The 24,088-nt window shown below is 38.2% G+C and overlaps 1 protein-coding gene across 1 annotated transcript in view; it reads right to left on the bottom strand.

The window, feature by feature from the left end:
- The window catches only part of UVRAG (UV radiation resistance associated), a 321,167-nt gene that overhangs the window by 21,765 nt on the left and 275,314 nt on the right, over window positions 1–24,088 (bottom strand). The window contains exon 14 of the mRNA XM_034995174.1: window positions 5,085–5,176. Coding sequence (XP_034851065.1) covers window positions 5,085–5,176 — 92 coding nt within the window. The remainder of the gene's footprint in view (window positions 1–5,084; window positions 5,177–24,088) is intronic.

Below are 24,088 nucleotides of genomic sequence, written 5' to 3'. Positions count from 1 at the left end.
TGAAAGTGTAACTTTGGGGATCATTAGCATAGAAATGGTTTTCAAAGCTGAGGGAATGGATGACATCACATGAGAAGAGAGAGAAGGACCTACGATGGGGCCATGGTGAACTCCATATTAATGATTAAATAAAGGAGGAGGAACATGAAAAACAGAAAGAACAGCTGAAGGGTAGAAAACCAGGGGAGGGTGGTGTTAAGGAAGCCGAGAGAGGAGATGCTTCAAGGAAGGCCAAACACCAGCTGTGGAACAGGACAGGATAAGGACAGAAAAGTGACCTTTAGGTTTTGTAACACAGAGTTCCATAGGCATCTGCTTAGATAAAAGGAATTTCAGTCTACTGACAGAACTGAAAATCATGCTGAAGTGGGTTAATGAGGAACTGGAAAAACAGAACATAAACAGACCTCTAATAATTAAATCAGAAGTTAAAAAGCTGCACTTCTTCCCTCAACAAATAAAAAATACTAGGTTTTTGCTAAGTTTTTTTTGGTTTTTGCTAAGTTCTAGCAGACCTTCACTATATAGATAATTTTTACCTTACACAAACTATAAACTGTTCCAGAGAATACAAAAGAAGGGAAAGATCTCCATTTATCTTATAAGGCTATTAAAACCTTGTTACCAAAATCAGACAAGGATTATTATATGAGAAAGAAAAATACAAGGCTAGCCTCATCTCAGTTCACAGAGGTAGATAATCTACAAATTAGCAAATTGAATCTAATAATATAAGAAAAAATAATTACACATCATGACCAAGTAGAGCACATGCCAGGAGGCAAAGATGATTTAACATCCGAAAATGTATTAATACTTATTAACATATTAATATAGTAAGGGAGAACAAATATAGTGTTATCTCAGTAGATTCAGAATAAGCATCTGATAAAATTCAAAATATACACTTAGTGTATGTGTGTACACATACATACACACATGCACACACACAGGAATATTATTCAGTCATAAAAAGGAATGAAAGCTTGCCATTTGCAATGATGTGGATAGAGCTAGAGAGTATAATGGTAAGTGAAATAAGTCAGAGAAAGGTAAATATCATATGATCTCACTCATATGTGGAATTAAAGAAACAAAACAAATGAACAAAGGAAAAAAGAGAGAGAGAGAGAGAGAGAGAGAAACCAAGAAACAAACTCTTAACTATAGAGTACAAACAGATGGTTACCAGAGGGGAGGTGGGTCAGGGGATGGGTGAAACAGATGATTGGTATTAAGAGTACACTTACCCTTAAAAAAAAAAAAAGAGTACACTTATCCTGATGAGCACTGAGTAATGTACAGAATTGTTGAGTCACTATATTATACACCTGAAACTAATATAACATTATATATTAACTATACTGGAATTAAAATTAAAAACTTAATTTAAAAAATGTAAAAAAGGGGCGCCTGGGTGGCTCAGTTGTTGAGCATCTGCCTTTGGCTCGGGTCATGATCCTAGGATCCTGGGATCGGGCCCCGCATCGGGCTCCCTGCTCTGCGGGGGGGCCTGCTTCTCCCTCTCCCACTCTCCCTGCTTGTGTTCCCTCTCTCACTGTGTCTCTGTCAAAAAAAAAAAAAAAAGGAAAAAACCCCCAAATACACACATTCATGATTAAAAAACAGTGAGCTGGGAATAGAGAGAAATTTCCTTTTGCTAATAAGGATATCTATCCAAACCTGCAATAAATATAATATTTAATGGTGAAAAGTTAGAAGCATTCTTTTTTTTTTTTTTAAGATTTTATTTATTTATTTGAGATAGCAAGAGAGAGCATGGGCAGGGTGGAGATGGAGAAGCAGGTTGAGCAGTGGCAGGGAGCGTGACACGGGACTCGATCCCAGGACCCTGGGATCATACCCGAGCTGAAGGCAGACACTTAACCAACTGAGCCACTCTAGTGTCCCTAGAAGCATTCTCTTTAAAGTCAGGAATAAGACAAAGCTATTCACTACTGCTGCTCCTCTTCCATAATAAAATATGAGAAGAAAAAGTAATAAAAGTAAAAATAGAAAGGAAGAAAAAATGCCATCATTCACTAAAATAGTATGATTGTATACACAGAAAATCTAAGAGACTCTAAGACAAACTACTGTAATTAATGTTAGCAAGGTTGCTATATATACTCTCAAAATACAAAAATCAGTGGTACTCCTGTATACAGCCACAAAAAAGTTGGATGCTATAATAAAAAATTTGTAACAGCCACCAAAATGGCAAGCTACCTGGGACTAACTAATAAAAGATGTGTTAAGACCCTTTATGAAGAAAATCTTAAAACTTCATTGAGATATGTTTAAAAAACAGAAAGAAAACATATAAAGAGATACCAAGGGGGCGCCTGGGTGGCTCAGTCAGTTAAGTGCCTGCCTTCATCTCATCATAATCCCAGGGTCCTGGAATCGAGCTCCACATCGGGCTCCTTGCTCAGCGGGGAGTCTACTTCTCCCTCTTCCTCTGCCCCTCCCCTGGCTCATTCTTTCTCTCTCTCTCTCTTTCCTCTCTCAAATACATACATACATACATACATACATACATACATAAAATCTTAAAAAAAAGATACCAAGTTCATAGTAAGGAAGACTTGATATTATAAAACTGTCAAATCATACAAATACAATTCGTAAGTCAAGGAAAGCCAAAAGAGTTTCGAAGAACTGTAAGTAGGAGCCTCACCCTATCAGATACCAAGAAAATTGGGGGTATCTTCCTTTTCCCCTGCTATGAAGGAACAGGATTTAGGAGTAGCACTCCTGGCTTCTCTCCATCCTCTCCCTCTCTTTGTGAGGAGGGACTTTTCTGATGGGTGAATTTAGGGGGAAAAATAAAACCTGGGTATTCCTGGCTTAGCCCCATCTGGTTTCCTGCAGGAGTCTCTGACTGCTCTCCACAGTGTAGTCAAGGGCCTGCCTCTGTGGGAAAAGCCTGGGATTCTCTAGTTCACAATGCAACCATGAAGGGAAGTTTTATTTTGAGTGACATCTTTGCAAGCCCTTTTTATTACAGACCTTAAGCCACATTTTCCAAGAGGCTTTATCAGTAATGAAAGTGCCATTTTGACTTCTATTAGTCTGTCTCTCGTATCTCCTCTCTCCAATGGTTCCAAATTTAGGGGGAGAAGGGATGCTATTTATTGGGCATCCTCAAACCTCAACATGACTTACAGAAATTACATCTTATAATAGTTTAAAAATGTGGTATTAGCTCATAGATAGACAAATCAAACAAACGAGCAGAATTGGGAGCCTGGAAACAGATTCATGTATATAAGTAAACTTGGTACGTGAAAGAGATGGCATTACCAAATACTGGACAAAAGACAGACTCTTCAATAAATAATACTGGGACCATTTGCTGTCTGTACTGAGCAAGATTCGTTTAGTGATTAATCAAGTGGTATTATGGGTTGCCTCTTTTTTAAAAACATATTTTAGGTTATTTATCATTTGCATTATAAAGCCTTTCATGAATTATATGTCTTATTTCCAACTAGATCACAATCCTTTGAGGCTAGGGCTGGAAATTTATACTTCTTGTTAACCCTCCAGAGTGCCTATCACAGTACTTTACACAGAGACAACACTAAGTAAATGTCTGCTAGCTCATTATTATTTTACATTAAAACTCAATTCCTATCCCTCATGCCTCAAGGCATACAGGTCCATATCAGTAATAAGCTTTTGTAGTTATTTTGATATTCTGAGTAAAATTCTTTAAACAATTGTGCATTCACTTAACAGGAGTCCTATCTAAAATCAGACAACCAGAACTTGCATTTTTGAGGATCACATAGGACAAAAATAAAAAATGTCCAAGTAAAGGTCAAAGATGTCATTTTCTCAATATTCTCAAGGCCTATCCTTATGGCACAGAAAAAAATGAAACCAATCTTGTACCTTCCTCCCCACAAATAGTTTTTCTGTCTAACCTCTTATTTCATCCTCACCACAAACTGGTGAGATGAGCAGGGCAGGGATTATAGATGAGGAAATTCAGTTTCTGAGAGGTTACACTTTAGGTTCACCAAGTGGCTTGGAGAAAGATGTGGGACGAGGAGCCAGTGGTCTTTAGAAGAAAATATGCTGCTCCCAGCTGTCTAGCTCATAAGGCCCGATTTCCATTTACATGATTTTGTAAGTTACTGCCCATCACCCAAGAATTCAAACTTCAAGAATTCCTAAATGGCTAGAGCCAACAGCTTTCTACTTATTTGAGTCAGGTGAACCAATTGAATGTCTTTGCAACAGACCTTCCCTTGCTCTTTCTCTTTTTCAAAGAGTCAGTCTATCCTGACAAAGCATTTTATTTATTTATTTATTTATTTTTAAAACTTTTTTTTTTTTAAGATTTTATTTATTTATTTGAGAGAGAGAGAATGAGAGAGAGAGAGAGCACATGAGAGGGGGGAGGGTCAGAGGGAGAAGCAGACTCCCTGCCGAGCAGGGAGCCCGATGCGGGACTCGATCCAGGGACTCCAGGATCATGACCTGAGCCGAAGGCACTCGCTTAACCAACTGAGCCACCCAGGCACCCCCTGACAAAGCATTTTAAAGCAGCAATTTGCCCTCATGGTGCAACAGGCACTGACATCAAACATAAGAAACATTCTAGCATGTGTCTCCTGGTCTCAGACGAGGTCCTGCCAAGCTGACCTATTCGTTGTCTGCTTTCTTCCCTTAACTCTCATGGCCACTGATCCTGATGTTATTTCTGTAGTTATGTCCTTCACTTGTTCTTTGAAGAAGTCCTAGTGGCTCCATGTCTCCCTTTTATGAATCCCACTGGCTGTCCCCCAGTCTCTGCCTCAGCAATGAACTCAAGGATTCCTCGCCCAGCCAACCTCCCGGTGTTCAAACAATACCCCCTCAAACCCACTCTCCTCCTGACAGTGCTTCACCCTCCTCAGCAGGACTGGGGCTTAGACCCACACATGTACAATGGCTGCCCTTCCCTTTCTTCAAGTATCTTAATAAAGAAGGAAACATAGAAAGCAGGTGAGGAGCAACATGGAAACCAGGAAAGTTTCCCAGGATTATTATCCACATCCCAGTTTCTGGGTGTCAGAGATAAAGGTACTCACCACCTGACCATTAGTCCATGTTCCATGAAGTTTTTCAGGTTAGGGAGGGTTTGCCTCAAGTCTGGAGTCCCTAGTCCATGTTGATATCTTAGCTGCAAAGGTAGAAAAATAGAATTAAAAGAAATTCTGGCAGATACTAGGCAATGTTTCCCAAACATGGTCCATTCACTAAATTTTTCTTTCTTCTTTTGAACTCTAAAAGAGGAAATGTAAATATATGATTCCAATATCACTGACCACACTTTTGGGACAGTCTTTAAAGGTAGCCTCTTGGGGTGCTTGGGTGGCTCAGTCGGTTAAGTATCTGCCTTTGGCTCAGGTCATGATCTCAGGGTCCTGGGATTGAGCCCAGAGTCAGGCTCCCTGCTCAGCGGGGAGTCTACTTCTCCTCTCCAACCTCTCCCCGCCTCGCCCCGCCGGCTCTTGTGTGTGCTCCCTCTCAAATAAATAAAATCTTAAAAAAAAAATAAAGGTAGTCTCTTTGTCTCCTGCTCCCCTGTCTCCTAAAGCTGGAGAAGACAATGAATGACCAACTATGGAATCAGCATATTTCAAAGAGCCCCGTAGGGTTTGCTAACATCAACTCCAGGGACATATACAGTAAAACCAATATTTTGTTTTATTTTATTTTTTAAAAAAGATGTTGTTTATTTATTTGAGCGAGAGGGAGAGATAGTGAGAGAGCATGAGCAGGAGGAGAGGGAGAAGCAGGCTCCCCACGAAGCAGGGAGCCTGACGCAGGGATCGATCCCAGGACTCTGGGATCATAACCTGAGCCAAAGGCAGACGCCCAACGACTGAGTCACCCAGGCGCCCCTCAGTATTTTGTTTTAGATACCGAATGGCTGGCATTACACACTCTGGGCACATTCAGCCCATCTTTCACTGACCCTTTCCCCTTGTATAACAACCAAGGTTAAGGGTCATGTTGTGTTCATCTCTAATCCCCAACAGTGTCAGTTAATGTTTATTAAACAAACAAACAGCAAGCCACTTTTGAGGACGCTGTGCTCTGTTTTTTTCTTGGATTCCTAACTTTCCCTTTTGTCCAGAACCAGTACATAAAGTTGGAGAGCTGGTATGAGAACACTATGACCTGTGGATGGGTCTGGTCTTAGTTCTACTTATTTCGCTAGAGCTGATTTTCTAACCTTAGGTCCTTCTATGGACCTTGAGTAACTCACTAAATGGTTTTCATCTGTCTGTTTCTTGCCTTCTCTCACTCTGTCTCTGAATACCATTTGCTTCCTTAACTGGTCATGACAGAGATCCGAGGTAAATATATGTGCCTATTCATACACATGCTCTCTCTCTTACACACAGAACATCAAATACACAGTAAAGGTACAGCAGAAATGTATTTTTCAAATGACATATATGAAAAAAGTACTCTGTAAACTGTGTACTGGTGTACAAACATGAAGGATAATCACTCGTGAAGTTTTACTTTTCCAGCACCTAAATTTAAAAGTGACAAAGTCAAACTTCTAAATATTTTCCTCTCTTAAAAAATAAAACCACTGTGAACAAAAAATATCAAAGTTTTCTTTTGTTTGTATCTAGTACTCAACTGATTTTTTTTTTTTACTTAAGTGTGAGTGACACTTAACAGAGAAAGAGTTTACTTTTTTTTTTTTTAATTAACATATAATGTATTATTTGTTTCAGGGGTACAGGTCTGTGATTCATCAGTCTTAACACAATTCACAGCGCTCACCATAGCACATACCCTCCCCACTGTCCATCACCCAGCCACCCCATCCCTCCCACCCCCCTCCACTCCAGCAACCCTCAGTTTGTTTCCTGAGATTAAGAGTCGAAAGAGTTTACTCTTACTACCCTGAACTTTTAAAGGAAAACCCCCAAACCTAATCAGATCTCTTCAATGGTCTGAATACACACATAAAGTAAGAAGTAGGAAACACAGAATGTTAAAGCTAAAATGTATTTTGAATATTATTTAAGCTCATTCTTTCCTTTTGCAGGTGGGGAAACTGAAGCCCAGAAAGGGGAAATAAATTCTCCAGGGCCACATGTTTCAATAACAAAGATATTATGAGCTAGAGCCTCATTCTCACAACCATGCTATTCCACCATCTACCCCAAAGTCTGAGAGGAAAACTGGTTGAAATACTTGAGAAGACAAAGGGAAAATAATCTTTTCCCTTTCCAAAGCTAGCTTGGTGACCTAAATCACCTCCTGAGATTTGCTGACCTTGAATTATAAGATCTACTCCATATTAAATGACATCATTTCTTATATTAATATAAAAGCATTTTTTCCATACATTGATAAAAGTAAAATGGCTGATATCCCAATGTGACATTCCTGAATTCATTGTTTCAATAAAAAAGTAAAATTGTTTACACATGGCATGGACATTTCACCTGTGATTCATACCGAAAAATATTAAATATATATATAAAAAAAACCCTAACCCATACTGAAATAACACTAAGCTATGTGTCCCTGAGCCAGTACATAGTCAATTGCCTGCCCCAGGCTCCACAATGGAAGGTAGGTGTTGAATTCTTTTCAGAGACCACAATGAAAAATTTTCTTCAAGTCTGATTTCAACCAAAAAAGGAAAATATGGGAATTTCAAGCCTCTACCCAGATCTTAACTCTTCATTTGCTATATAGCATTATCATTTTTATCATAGAATCATAGGATATTATAGCTTAAAGAGATCCTGGAGATCATTTTTCCAACCTCCTTCCTTTCATAAATGAAGAAACGAAGGCTCAGTAAGGCAAGTGTCCTGTCCAACGTCACAGAGCTGACAAGGGACAAAGCCAAGGCTGGAATATTTTTTAATTTTTATTTATTTTTTAAATACAAGTATAATTAACATAGATTCAACATTCATCATGTATAATGATTCAACAATTCTGCACATTACTCAGTGTTCATCACAATAAGTGTACTCTTAGTCCCCGTCGCCTGTTTTACCCATTTTCCCTCCCACCTCCCCTCTGGGAACCATCAGTTTGTTCTCTGTATCTTGGAATCTGTTTTTGGTCTCTTTTTCTTTATTTGTTTTGTTTCTTAAATTCCACATATGAGTGAAGTCATATGGTATCTGTCTTTCTCTTACTGACTTATTTCACTTAGCATTATATCCTCTAGGTCTATGCATGTTGTTGCAAATGACAAGATTTCATTCCTTTTTATGGCTGGGTAATATCCCATTGTGTGTGTGTGTGTGTGTGTGTATCACACCTTCTTATATTCCACTGCATGTATATATACATGCAATATTTATATATATCACATCTTCTTTATTCATTCATCTATGGATGGACACTTGAACTGCTTTCATATCTTGGCTATTATAAATAATGCTTCAATAAACAAATAAACATGGGGTGCATATATCCTTTCAAGTTACTATTTTTGTTTTCTTTGGAATAAATACCCAGGAGTGGAATTACTGGATAATATGGTATTTCTATTTTTAATTTTTTGAGGAACCTCCATACTGTTTTCCATAGTGGTTGCACCAGTTTACATTCTCACCAACAGTGCATAAGGGTCCTTTTTCTCCACATCCTCACCAACACCAGTTGTTTCTAGTGTTTTTGATTTTATAAGGCTAGAATTTCTTTTCTTTCTTTTTTTTGAATTTTTGAATTTTGAATTTTTGAAATTTTTTGAATTTTTTAGAATTTCTTTTTTTTCTTTTTTTAAGATTTTATTTATTTATTTGACACAGAGATAGATAGTGAGAGAGCGAACACAAGCAGGGGGAGGGGCAGAGGGAGAAGCAGGCTTCCAGCTGAGCAGGAGACCGATGCTGGGCTTGATCTCAGAATTTTTTAGAATTTCTTAAAAACAACTCCAAATTCTTTCTACCATGTCACCCTTTTGATTTTTAACATATAAAACCAAAAAAAAAATTCACACATAATACATATATATTACATTTTAAAAATAAAGTACACGTACTATTTAATAAGCCTAAATTGCTATAGGCTTATAATGAAAAAGCAAATTCTTTGCTCTTCAGTAGCAACTACTTTTAGCTGTTTCTTTTTTACCTTCATATTTCTAAGTAATATGATTGTATTAATTTTCCCTTATTCTTTCATATGCTTCCCAGTTTTAGATATCTATTGTGTTCCTATTACAAAAAAATGAAAATTCAGCTTTTTTTTTTTTTAAAGATTTTATTTATTTATTTGAGAGAGAGAATGAGAGAGAGCACATGAGAGGGGGGAGGGTCAGAGGGAGAAGCAGACTCCCTGCCGAGCAGGGAGCCCAATGCGGGACTCGATCCAGGGACTCCAGGATCATGACCTGAGCTGAAGGCACTCGCTTAACCAACTGAGCCACCCAGGCGCCCCGAAAATTCAGCTTTTATATTACTCTTCTCTTACACATTTTATCCCCTCACTCATATATCATCTACTGACTTTTTGTTAAAGAATATGAGGATTTAACTACCCTCCCAGATAAACTTCTCTTTATCCTCAAGATATTCAATATCACATTTTTGCTAGATCAGTATTTAGCGCTTACCTTATTATACTTGCAGAAATACTGTGCACTGCCAAGCCATGTAATATACTATTCCTTTTTGAACTTTTTTTTTTAGGTTTATTTATTTGAGAGAGAGACAGCAGGGGCGGGGAGGAGGGGCAGAGGGAGAGACAGAATCTTAAGCAGGCTCCATGCTCAGTGCAGAGCCCAACTTGGGGCTCAATCTCACCACCCTGAGATCACCAAATGAGTTGAAACCAAGAGTTGGAGGCTCAACTGACTGTGCCACCCAGCCACCCCTGTACTTTTTTGTTTGTTTTTCCTGAAGTGATAATTGTCATTTTTTCTACTCATTAAGTACCTATCTTGATGATAGTATTACTTGTGTACTTACGTACTTATCACTAGATCCTTCCCAAACTAGGACAAAACCTTAAAATCCTTCTCATTCTGATTAAATACACCATATAACCATATAACGTCCACTTCCCCCTTGGAAGCAACCCTCTCTGCTCCATCCCAGAACTTTCCTTCTCCGTCACCCTGGAAATCACTTACTTCTCTTCTGTATCAAAGCTGTTGTTTCTTAGATCTCATGACTTTCTGGATTTACTGCCTCACCTTGGTGGCACATATCCTATAACAGCTTTCTGGGAAAAGAGAGCATGGGAGGTATCTTTTTTGGGACCTTGAATTATTTAAATAAAGCTTTATTCTGTTCTCAGACTGGAATGATAGTTTGCCTGGGTAAAGAATTCAAGGCTAAAATAATTCCCTTTTGGAATTTCTAAAATATTGTTTCACTGTCATCTAACTTTGTACATGGCAACTGAGAAACCTGATAACATTCTAATTCCTGATCTTTTGTATGTGAGCTGATTCTTTCTGGAAGCTTGTAGGATTTTATTCTTTAAAACCCCAGTGTTCTAAAATTTCACAGTGCTAAGCCTTTGTTTGGGTCTTTTTTCATTCATTGTGCTGGGCACTTTGTGAGTCCTTTCAATATGAAAATGCTTATCCCTGAATTCTGATCATTTATTATTATTGTTGTTGTTGTTGTTGTTAGCAACAGCAGCCTTGTTTTGTCATCTCTTCCTTCTCCCTTTCCTGTTACCTCTGGGTTTCTTTTTCTCTTCTTCTCCCTCCTCTTCTAGACTTAAAGAAACATTAGAGGTATTACAAATGAGACTTTAAAAAGCTGAAGGGAGAGTCTATGCACTGGCAGTTGCTTGCCCACTAGGGGGTTTCACTGTAGACTGAGTGGATGGAAACCTAGCTCTTTCTTTGGGGCACATCGAGATCCCAGCAGTTTTCATCGCAGGGACTGTATTTCTCCAGAGGGATTCCCCCAACCTTCTGTCTAGGAGTATAATCTGGATACCATTCTGAGAGTTAAAGTAGGAAAAAGTGGTTGTGGGAATTCAATGTTCGTGTGTTGGACTTCACTGACTCCCCTTGTTTTCAGTAAGGTATCTTACTTCTTACCCCAATATACCAGGCAGTTCAGAGTTCAGAGCTTCTTTGGTTCAATTTTTTCAGAAAGTAAACCTCCATTCCCCCAGTAGGGTGTGTGCAGGGTTAGTTGCTTGGCTATATGCAGGGTGGGTGAAGTGAACTGAGAATCTTCTCTTTCTATAGACTTTCAACCAATCCTTCTGGTTTTTTTGACCTCTTCCTTACCCTACACTCTATGAGGTACTTGGTACCTCCACATCCTAAATCCTTCTGGAGTCATATGGCTTGAATTGCATTGCTACTTGAAGGCTTTAGGTTTTGTTTTTCTCCATTCTGTCAACTCAGTTTATCACTCATTTATTTGTTTGCATTCTTCTAAAATTTTGTTGACTATCACTCTTGTCTCTTCTGTTCTTTTCATTCTCATGAGTTTGCAAGTTTAAATTGTTTTATCTTTATTAGTATCATTTCATTAGGGAGCTGACATAAAGGAGTATATTTGTTTATCATGCAGTCCCCTATATACATTACAGCGTTTCAATAGTGGCTAACAACCTTCCTTATACCTTTTACAGAGTACTCAGTAGAGCTCTATTTTCTGTCTATAAGTCTCTCTCTAGGCATTGTCCATCTGGTCATATTCTATCCATTCTCAAAGAGCCATTACAAGTTCCATTTCCTGTAGGTAGCTCTCTCTCTGACTACTCCAAGATAAGGGAGTATTTTACCTCTCTCCCCAAATCCCTTCCTATACCATGTTTGTATGTACTGTCTTTGGAAAGCCTTAACTAATTCAGTAGGTACTTGATAAATATTTGTTAATTAATAAGTTAAATCAATGCTGTATGGGAGAGAATAAGAAGCATCATGACACACTGCTATGAGCTTTGATGGAGAAGATCTGGATGTGAATAACAGTGCTGTCACTTACTAGTTGTTTGACTTTGGATAAGTCCTTTTGCTTCTCTGAAGAGTTTGTTTCTTTACTTGTAAAATGGGGAATGTTGTCTGTCTTGCAGAGCTGTTGTTGTAAAGTTTAAATATGATAAAGTGTATAGAGTACCCCAAACAATATCTGGTACATAGTAAGTGTTCAATAAACTATACTTATTACCATTATAATACATATATACTCTATACATTATCATTATCATAGCATCTACCACTGGACTGGGCATAAATCTGGTGCTCAATGATGGCTTATCACTTAACTAATTAGAATGAGAATCAGAAAAGCTAAAAAAAGGAGTTCAACTCAAAGGGAACAAATCTTAAGTATACTGTTCACTTTTTCTTACTAATTTATTAGGCTTCTGACTGCAAGCACTCCAAAGGTGCAGCAATGAACATAATACATGTCAATATCTTTAAAACAATTGCACAGGGAAATGGAAAGGCTGATATGTGACGTGGACAGTCAGAAGATCTAGGGGACAGAGCTCTGCTGGATGATCAGGAGCGAGGGCTGGCCAAAGAATTTTCAAACTTCTTTTTGTAGCCCTGGAATCCTTTGTTCAAATGAAATATTATTTATAGCCCCAAGTGTAAAACAAATAGGGAACCGCTCTAACTGTAGGAAGTGGTGGAGTAGAATCAGAGCCCAAGCAGGCATCCCATCTTACAGGTTAAACGCTCCTGAACTACAACATCTCTAGGAGCCTTTCAAAGTTCTGGGAGTCCATTTTAAATGCTCTAAAATTACAGGTTTGCACCATGCATCTAAGGATTTTAATATAAAAATATGGTTTGCGTAGTGCATGTTCACAATGTGAGCAAGGAAAGAACATCAGCCCAGTCAGTCCCATTTCTGATGGTGTCAGAAGTCAAACTTGGCTAAGAGGGTGTCTAATATTTATGTATTCACTTGAGGGGTAGGTTTGATGGAAGAGTCTACAGAAGGTACCTTTCTGGACACCTGAGGGGAAATGCATAAAATGGAAGGGAAAGGACAGGCTTCAATCTTTTCTTATTTTAAAGTTTTTATTTATTTATTTATTTGAGAGAGAGAGAGCGAGAGAAAGAGGAGAGGGAGAGGGACAAGCAGACTCTGTGCTGAGCATGGAGCCCAACACGGGGCTTGATTCCACGTCCCTGAGATCATGACCTGAGCTGAAATCAAGAGTCAGGTGCTTAACCCACTGAGCCACCCAGGCACCCCGGGGTTCAGTCTTATATGCTATACTATGTCAGGTAGAGCTGAGCCACTATTAAAATATAAATACTTCAGGAAAGAAACAAATCTAGATTTTTATTAAGTAATTCTTGAACAAGTTAACTCTGGTGATGTATTAGTAGAAACAGGAAGAAACAGAAGTTAGGCTGAGGAGGAAAACACAAGGACAGGGCAAAGGGAGAAAGAAGTCTGTATACTAAGTTCCTACACATTCTGTTCTTTTATCCAACAAGTATTTATTTAGTGCCCACTAGGGTAGGCACTGTAAATCTGTCTCTGGAATGACAGGTCTGGACTCACAGTCTGTTCTCACCACGTAATGTATGTTAGTCTTGAACAAGTCACATAACCAATCTGTGCCTTGTCTATAGAACATGACCAGCACTATTTGTCTCATAAGATTGTTGTATCGCTTCTCGACCTTTTGGCTAAGATCAAGTGTCATTAAGATTGTTGTAAGAGTTCGGTTAGGATATTTATAGAGAATGGAAACTCCTGAGGCCTGATGTTTAGAGCGCAGTCATTAAAACTGTTGAAGGCCCAGAGTGCTAAGCTCAGGAGTTCAGACTTTATCTTCCTTGTCAGCAGTGAGAATCTACTACAGGGTTTTAAGCAGGAGACTGAACAAGGAAAACAACTCCAGAAACAGCTCTGAAGGGCAGGTTAAAAGACTGAAGTACTCTTTCCTCTAAAAAATCTTATTTCACATTCCATCCAAACCTGCCCTCACCAACTACTATCCATACCACACTTCCCTAAAGAGCTCCTTCTGCTCTCACTTCTGATTAGAGAAGGCAGATGCCAAGAAACCCAGGCAAATAAAATATTGCTTTGGGTCTAACTGCCTCAAATTAGTCTCTGAAATAAACACCTTTTGTAACAACTTCCTACTGCACCACCACCCAAAGAGTCTAAGCAGTTTTTAAGTGGAATTTTGGTTTCAATTAGCTTGAATTTCAGCTTTACTTTGATTGGTTTAGAACTCCATGGGAGCAATTAAGCTTTTGTGCAACTCTAGAGTAGGCTAGTAGGTGAAAACTACACATACATGATAAATTAGATGGGAGAGTGGGAAGAAGCAATGTTCAGTGGTTTCCCTGGAAAAATGAACAAATGCTATTATCTATTAGCAAAAGAAAATCCCTATACTAAAATAACCAGGAAGACCTGGCTTTATAGTTACTGGAACAAGTATAAGGAAATAAAACTAGGGCAAAGAATACATTTAGACCTCAACAGACGATTATAACCATGTCAATTCCATTAAGTATCTTTCTCTATTTTCCTCTCCCACACCATCTTCTTGTATAAAAATACACTATTTTTCTGAAGCCACATGCTGGTTTCATCCCAAATCACTATACATTCACTGTGTGTTTCACCAAATTAGACTGATCATCTATGACTTTAGAGCCTTTGTAGTTTAAATTAACTAGTTCCTACAACTTGATAAATGGTGCTCCACTGACTAGGTAAGAACATTTGCAGCTCTGTAGATCATATTTTAAAATAAAGTGTGATTGTACCTCTAAGAAACAAATGCTGAGTTCTTGTACTCAGTGAGCATCTGCTTATTGAGCTAAGAGACCTAATTTAATATCAAAGTGCTCAATTTTATTTTTATTTTTTAAACACACAATTTTTCCAGACCGGAAAGGCTCTAGGGGTTCAGGAATCATTTTGTCATTTAGGTTTTGGCAGGAGAAATTCAGTTTAGACAACAGGCGCGCGCACACACATGCACTCACACACACACCCTTCCAAACTATATTCATCTACACAAGGCCACTTACTGCGTGGCTTATTAGTTCCATATGGGACTTGAGCTAAGCTGCATGATATGTTTGATACAAACCGTCTGTTACCGTGAGGGAATGTGGATTAATACAATGCTTCAATAAAGGTTACTAAAAGATCAACACTTTCGTGATGGGATTACAATGATTTGACTACAAAGAGAACTGGTCTATAGGAACTGAAAAAACAAGAAATTAAAAACGTACATATGAGTCAAAGACTTAACTCTGGAGTTCTGGCTTATGTAGTCAAAAATCTCTATTGGACTGGTTACCAATATTTCAATTCATTTTTAAATGCTAAGGTTTCACTGACATAAAAAAAAACTACATTAAGAGCTTAAAAAAAAGGGTACCACCATGTCAAAAATAAAACCTGTTTATTCTTAGAAGGAACTACAACTCTTTCAGAGATAATGGAAAAGCTACTTAAAGAATATTTAATATGAGTAATAATATCATTTCTTACAGCGAGTCATTGCAATATATACCTCTAAGGAAAAGTATAAAAACCTGATTATGGGCCTCTGGTTGCAAGCACAACCTAAGTAGTTTTCCATCCCCGTCTACAAACCATGCCAGTTCTTTTTCAAAATAGGTATGTTTTAATGTAAACACTGGACACAGCTGACCTCAGACCTCAGAAAAGCCTTTCAAAAGTCAAGTCTAAGAAATGGAAACGTTTCTTCTATTCCTCCTCCCAATTATACTATCAACTACTCTTAGAGTCATGGGATTCATATTAGAGCTGAATGGCACCTTTGAGAGCATCGGCCCACCTGCTTCAGTGACCCTGTATGGTAAGTGCAAGGCTATGCAACCTAAGGTTGAAGGAGTTGAGTCTAGGGAGCAGAATCTAAGTTTGCTGAGTTCTAACCACAGGCTCTTTTCTTTATATTAACATGTTGTATTTATGAAGCACAGGTTATATTTGAACCAAACTTATCATTATAAAATCTGTCACATTAAAAATACTTCAATTAAGATAGTCCTTTGCTTCAGAAAGTTATGTTTGCCAGAAAATAGCTAGAAGCACTATTACACATTGACGTAACTCCAGGGTCAACCTGATCTGTAAGTGTGGTCTCTGTCGCTGCCAATTCTTAGGAGTTGCTAAAGAGGGTCAGTAAAGCACACTGCAAATGGACAAGCTAGGCAGAACTGGACATCTTTCAAGGCAGGCAGATCATACCCTTGAGAGCAACTGTAATCAGCTTTAATTAATGATCATCAAAGAAAGGTTATGTTCTCTGGAAGCTAAAGGCTATGTGAGTAGACAAACTTGTAGAGGATCCACTGAAGCAGACATTCATGCTGTTGGATCCAGCTTCCTGCCCTCATGTTAATAGTCCTGTGCATCCTGATTTACCCCAAACTACCTTGTATTGACCTTTGACCCAATCTAGATTCCTGATTCCCTTAGCAGCTATACCTTGTTCCCTAAACAGTTCAAACTCAGCATTTCTGCTTCCAGTTCATTGACTTTGATGCAATCTTGGTGCAAAGAGCTGTATCAGACCAAGAAGATCATAGTCTAATAAGGCAGAAACTGTTTTCTAGAATGTCTTATAAAGGAATCTCTTATAAAAGGAATATGTAACCTCTTGTGCTTGTCTTCCTTCATTTATATTTTTGAGATTTATCCATGTTGTATGTGGATTCTTTTTATTGCTGGTGGTATTCCATTGTATGGCTATACCACCAATTGTTTATCTGTATGCCAGTCAATGAACATTTGGATTGTTTCATGTTTAGGCTGTTATGAATTAAGGTGCAATAAAGATGTGGGCACAGGTTTTTGTTTGGACTTGTATTTTTATTCCTCTTGGACCAATACTTAGGAGTGGAATTTCTGGATTGAATGGTAGATATATGCTTAACTGTATTTTTAAAATACCAGACTGTTATCCAAAGTAGCTATACAATTTTGCATTCCCACCAGCCACATATGAATGTTTCAGTTGCTCTACATCATCATCATCAGGACTTGATACTGCCAGTTTTAAAAATTTTAGCCATTCTAATAAGTGTGTAGTAGTATATCACTATACGTTTAATTTGCATTTCCCAAATCCTACTAATACTATTGAGCATTTTTTCATATGCTTTTCTTGCCATCTGTGTCTCTTCTTCTGGCCCCCTTGTAGTTTCTGTAAGCTACTTCTGATGAATACCTGATATATCTGATTAATACCCTCTGATTAATCTTAATACCTTCTAACCGATAACTTCTATTTATCCAGAGAAACACATTCCTTCTCTTGATATCAGACATTTGACAATAGCTACATCTCTACTCAGCTGTCATTCAGCTAAGTTATACGTATTTAGTCTTTCAAAATCTTTGCTTGTAAATTAATCCCTACAGCCTAGTTAATACTATTTCTACTTAATCTAGCTAGAGTAGATTCTGTTTACAACAGCACCACAATCCTATTTGTAATAAGGTTAGTCACAGGGAGTTCTTATGTGTGTAAAAGTCAAAATTGAAAATGCTCTTATGAATGCAGGAATTCACTCATAGAAATTTAGGTAAATCCAAGTTATCAGTTTTACTGGAACGAAAAATGCCCTTAAATCAGCTGTCATGAATTTGATTACATAAGGAACAGAAAAGCCCATTCTGACATCTCCCCAGCAATGTACAGTGACCACATATACCTGACAGGATCACTAGTAGAAGTTACTTAATTCAATTCAACAAATAATTACTGAACAGTGTGTATGAGGGGGGTGTGATAATGATAGAAATGGAGATATGTTATGGCATTGTTTGTAAATGGGGGGAAATTTGGAAACTGAATATATGCTAAGCCTTTGGCCAGGTTACATGGTGGAATAATGACCGTGTTACTGACAATGAAAATAATGCTAGAGCTGCTAATATATTTACTGAGTGATTAGTTACGTGCTAGGCATTGTGCTAAGCATTTCACAGTACATTATTTCATTCAGTCCTCACTATTACTCTCTTACAATTGAATATACTAAGTCTTAGGGTTCATAAGTGGTAGAGCTTGAGCTGGTAGCCCAGATTTGTCTGACCCTAGCACTTTGAACTCTTTAACCACTCAACAGTGATGGCAACAATGGCAATCTCAATAGCATCTACTGTTCTTCTCCACCTGCAATCTGTGCCAGACATGGAACTTGACTGTTTACTTACGTCATTTCATTTAATCTTCATAATAACCCCATGACAGCAGTGCTATAATTCTCACTCTACACATGACAAAGGTTAAAAGGGTAAAGGAGTTACCCAAAATTTCATAGGTAAGCAAGCCGAGGAGCTGGGATTTGAACTCAATGGATACTTTACATCCCAACACAGAGTCTAAATACTGCTTACAAGTTGGTTAGAAAAGATTGTTTTCTCATTCCCCATTGAATTCCAATACTTGGAAAGAGACTCTCAACTCTTCAGAGAAACACATTCCTTCTCTTGATACCAGACATTTGACAATTGCTACATCTCTACTCAGCTGTCATTCAGCTAAGTTATACGTATTTAGTCTTTCAAAATCTTTGCTTGTAAATTAATCCCTACAGCCTCTTCATCATTCTTGATGCCTCTGAACTCCCTCCAGTTTCCCTTAAAGAATCTGGTAACAAGGTGCCCTAAATGGAACAGTTTTCCACAATGCTCCTTTCTCTCATTAATGATTTTTTCCTTTAAAATATTAATTTTGCTATATTATCTACTTCATGCCTTTCAAGTTTTGTCGTGGAATTCTTCTGACCTCAGAAGTCTGCACTGGAGTCTAAAGCCCATGTGTCCACTATTTTAGTCTCCCTGGTTGATCATAAATAAATGTAGTTTCAAAAAAAGAAAAAGGAAAACAAGACAAAAATGGCAATGAACTGTCAAGTGTACAATGCTCCTCCAACTGGACAGATACTCTTACAGTTTGGTCTGGAATAATATTATTCATCTTTCTGATCTCACAATTCATTTAATGAAAAACAATTCATTAGGTAGGTACTGAATGTCTACTACAGGCAAGGTATGCAAAGTATGATGGGGTACCACAGAACGACTCAGCCGGGAATGCTACCCTGAAGGAGGTTACCTTTTAAAATGAACCCAGAAGGAAAATATAACCTTCTATGAGAGTTTGAAGGGTAGGATAGTGGTCAGAATTTTAAGATGGCCCCCTTGACCTTTATGCCCTGGTGTTACTCCCCTGATTATTTGATGTTTATGGCAAAGGGAGATTATCTGGATGGGCATAATCTAATCACATGAGCCCTTTAAAAGCAGAGAGTTTTCATTGGCTGGCAACGGAAGAGAAAGTTCTGAAGGATCTGAACTGTGAGAAGGGCTTGATGGGACATTACTGGTCTGACGACAGAGGGGTCATGTGAGAAGGGGTGCAGGAGGCCTCCAGGACCAAAGGCTGCCCCTGGCTGAAATCCAGCAAGTAAACGTACACTTCAGACCCATAGCTGCAAGGAACTGCATTCTGCCAACAATTTAAATGAGCTTGGAAGCAGATTATTCCTAAGAGCCTTCAGGTAAGAGCCCAGCCTGACCAACACCTTGATTTGTATACAACAATCTTTTTCAAGTCACAAATCAAGAGTCACAATATGAATAAGACAAGCATGTTCACTACCATCATAGTTAGCACAAATTAGGTAAGAGAAAGAGTTAAGAGATATAAAAATTGGGGGGGAAAAGGCAAAATGATCATTTTTTAGCGATATGATTATATATCAAGAAAATCCAAGCAAACCAACTGAAAACTCATCACAAACTATAAGATAATTCAGTAGAAAATTTAAAAACAAAAATCAGTAGTCTTCTTTCATATAAATAACAATGAATTAAAAAATTACATGGTGCCATTTTAAATAGCAACAAACAAAATATCTAGAAATAAACATAACCAAATGGCAAGATCTTTATGAGGAAAACTATTATATTCTATTAAGAGATGCAAAAGAAGATTTTAATAAATGTAAACTCACCCTGTTCTCAGATAGGAAGATGTTAGTATAAAGATGACTTTTTTTTTTAATTAAGATTTTATTTATTTATTTGACAGAGAGAGACACAGTAAGAGAGGGAACACAAGCAGGGAGATGGGAGAGGGAGAAGCAGGCTTCCTGCCGAGCAGGGAGCCCGATGCGGGGCTCGATCCCAGGACCCCAGGATCATGACCTGAGCCTAAGGCAGACTCTTTTTTTTTTTTTTTTTTTTTCCTAAGGCAGACTCTTAACGACTGAGCCACCCAGGGGCCCCAAGATGACATTTCACTATAAACTAATCTATAAGTTTATTATGCTACCAGTAAAAATACCAAAAGGATTTTTTAGAACTAGATAAAGTGACTGCAATGTTCAGTATTGTTTTGGTAAATAAAAACACTTCTACAGCATTTTCTATTTACTAGGCCCTACCTTAAGAACTTTATAAATATTAACTCATTCAATCCTAAGAACCCTACCAAAGCAACTACTATCATCATCTTCATACTATAGATGAAGAAACTGAGGTACACAGAGATTAAATCATTTACTCCCACAGATCCTACATAATATCTACAAGTCCATAAACTCTTTAATAGTGGAGATCTATTTTATTTATCATTAAATGCCCAGCACCTAACATTATGCCAGGTGCATGGTTAACTAATAATTTTTTTTTTTTTTTGAGGACTGAGTTACAAATTGCAGGGGTGAAATTCATATTTGCTCACTTGATTTATAAAGAAATCTCTGTGGGAAAAGGTTTCTTGAAGTGTTGGGACCTAAGCCATAATCTGACAGAAAGTGGGCTGAGCCGAGCTGGAGAGTAAATAGTAGGAAGGATGAAAGCCAGTGGAATGGGAAGAAAGAACCTAAGCAAAGCTCAGAGGCAGGGAAGTGCGCTAGATGAATGTACATGGTTGCAAGGGTTGGGGGTAGGTGGGGTGGGGGTGGTGGCTGAGGAACAGACTCACCAAGGAACTATTTTATTTAATTTCTCATAATAGAGCAGGAATGCTAATTTTTTCTTTGACAAGTGCACTGAAAATAAAGTTTCTATACTGTGTTAACCATCAAAACAGGTATGAACAATTTTGGACTTTATCGGGGGTACAAATAAAATCAGCACAAATTTTAGATTGTGTTAAAATTTCCATCAAGAGATTTGCTAAATGAGAGCTCCATTTGCTATTTAAATATTAGTCTCTGGCACTATTAATCTTTGAACAAGTTATGACACAAAACCACCCCATCAAATCAGTTAGCTGTTCCAAGGACTATGCCAAGGTTCTTAACATGATCTTCTATCTTCAAACTGCTACTTTCATGTTAACTTCCTAGCTAACTTCCAAAATTCTTACACCAAAAATAATCAAATAAAAGGCCAATTTAAAATATAAGGACTGGCATAGGAGAAGGAGTTAAAAAGTGAGAGTCACGGGTTGGAGTACCTGTGTGAACTCGAGCAAGTCACTCAAACCCTCTGAGCCTCTGGTTCCTCATCTACATGATGCCCATCACAACATCTGCTTCATGGGGTTATTGTATGGATTAAATAAAACAATGTATGTAAAACTCACAACACACTCTGTGAGCCCCAAGTACCTTACAATTATTAGTTCTTGCCCCTTTTTCCTCAACAGCTATTCTTGAGAACATTACTATTTTTACACTAAACCATTAATGCTGTACCTCATTTTTCTACTTCATTCATTACTAGTTTTTCTTTCTAACTTCCTTTAGTTAAGGCTATATGCTATTTTTGGTCTCAACTGAATCAGACACATTTTAAATGTGACATGTTAAAGCCTCAAAAAACAAGACTCAATCAGAAAGAAAACATCCAAAGTAAAAAATATATCCATAGCATTTTAAAGATAAGAAATGGCAAAATTCTGTGGATGAGAGTAGATCGAAGTAAGGGGATTGGAAAATTGACAGAAAAACAAAAGTGGGATGATAGTGCTAGGGTTATCAGGTAGAAGGCATAAAACTGTAAGAGGTAAAGGGCAGGCTTACATTCTGAACCTAAGTTCATCAGTGTGTGTGTGTGTGTGTGTGTGTGTGTGTGTATGTATGTATATATATATGTTTCAAACAGAATTTGAGCTAGAAATAAACTAGCTATAGTAACAATACCAAGTCTGTTCCTTTCTGTTCTACCTTTGGTCTTATACAGGTACAAAGAAGACAAGCAGCTGAAATCATGTATTCATTCAGTCAATAGATACTGAACGTTTTCTATGTGCTAGGGCTATGGGCTGAAGTCACAAAATAAAGAAAAGGCAGTTTCTCCTTTTAAAGTAATCTCAATAAGGGGTGCCTGGGTGGCTCAGTTAAACATCTGCCTCTTCATTCAGGCTCAGTCATGATCTTGGGATACTAGGATCAAGCCCTGCATCAGGCTCCATGCTCAGCAAGGAGTCTGCTTGAGGATTCTCTCTCTCCCTTTCCCTCTGCCCCTCCCCCTGGCTCATGCTCTCTCTCTCTCTCACATAAATAAATCTTTTAAAAAATAGTCATAATATAATGGAAAAGACATTTTAAAAATCAGAAACATAATTAAAGAATAACAAGCATCACATTAGAGAAAATTATAGGAACACAGAGGAGGGAGACCTAACTAAGTTCAGGGGAGACAGGGACATTTGGAAAGGAAGTGGTAACCTATCTGGTTACACAGTACAAGTTGGGTTTTACCAGGTGAAAGGGCAGGGAAACAATATTCCAAACAGAGGAAACTGCATGTGGAAAAGCCCAGAAGCAAAAGTGAACATGGAGACTAGCAAGCAGTTTGGCATGGGAAGGACAGGGATGAGACTACAGCAATGCAGGGTTACTACAGGAATGGCAGCCTAGAAAGGAAGGCCTTTAGCAAGGTTCTAAATTCTGAACGTACTTCTTACTTCCAAAGAAGTAACTAGCATGGCAGATGACCGTGACCTGGTGTGACAGAAAGTTGAACATGTATAAGACTTCAAAGGATAATGGTTTCACACAAGGAGAGGAAAGTCATGGTCTGGAGAAATGGACAAACTACCCATCCCTCCCCTCGACCTTCACCACCTCGCTGTTGCGGAGTCTCAAAAAACAAGGCTCCAATAGAAGGGGCTTTAGGTTTCGGTTAAGATAAAGAGAAGGAAAGAGATCTATGGCTGCTAGGGGCTTGCAAGGGGCTGGCAAGTCCTGTCCTGAGGTGTCTGGAGGCTCCTGTTCAGTGAGGATGCCCTTCAGATCCATGGAGCGGCATCACCTGGATGATTGTGTTCAACAGCCTTTGTGGAGAAGTTCCTGGGTAAGGCACCAGGAGGAGCCTGTTCTAGTGAAAGCTGCTGGAGGTCTGTGAAGCAGCTGAAACTGTTGTTGACGCAAGGAAGGGACTGCCTCAGGGTATTTGTAATAATCCTCAATGTCCTTGTTTGTGGAACAGGCTGTTGTTCTGGGCAAAGCCTGAAGCAAGGTGTACATCTGGATGACAGCAAGAGCCCTGGTTAGGCAGAGAATCCTAAGTAGTTAGAGTGTAACCTTAGAAGGCACTTGGTTTCACCTTTTCTCAAAACAGATCTGTGTTCTGTAGCATCCTTGACAATCATTTAGCCTCTCATATCATTTAGATACTTAATTCCTCCCCAAGTTTTTCATTCCAATGTTGCACAGTTCTATCTGTTAAAAATCATGATTTTTTTCACATGAACTAGAAACGTACCCTTTCTGATTTCTATCTTTTTGTATTAATTTACTCCATCAGCAAAGTTTAATTTTATTCCTTCCCCTTGACAGCCTTTCAGATACAAAGATAGGTATCTTCTTCGCTTGGACATAATCTTTACTTACGTTTTGACTTGTCTAGAATAACTATATATATAACAAACACGTTTCAGGTTTACCAATAACTTTCATTATAATTTTGACTCTATCAGATCAAGTTGTTAAAGAGTCATATTAAGTAAGCTTTAACAGAGAAGGGATCCTGGTCTCCCCAGCAGTTTTTTGTTTTGTCTGTGTCTACTAAACAATGCAGTATATGAGAACACCAACTTTTGTTCTGCTAAGGTGCCCTACCTATGTCAAAACCTTTCAGCCTCAGTCATATTATGCCTTATCATTTCATATGTTCCATAATCC

The sequence above is a fragment of the Mirounga leonina genome, unplaced genomic scaffold (genome assembly GCF_011800145.1).
Source record: "Mirounga leonina isolate KUSES-001 unplaced genomic scaffold, KU_Mleo_1.0 Mir_92, whole genome shotgun sequence".
NCBI lineage: Eukaryota > Metazoa > Chordata > Mammalia > Carnivora > Phocidae > Mirounga > Mirounga leonina.
Note: the sequence above shows the minus strand (reverse complement) of the source record. Positions and strands in the feature narration are given on the sequence as shown.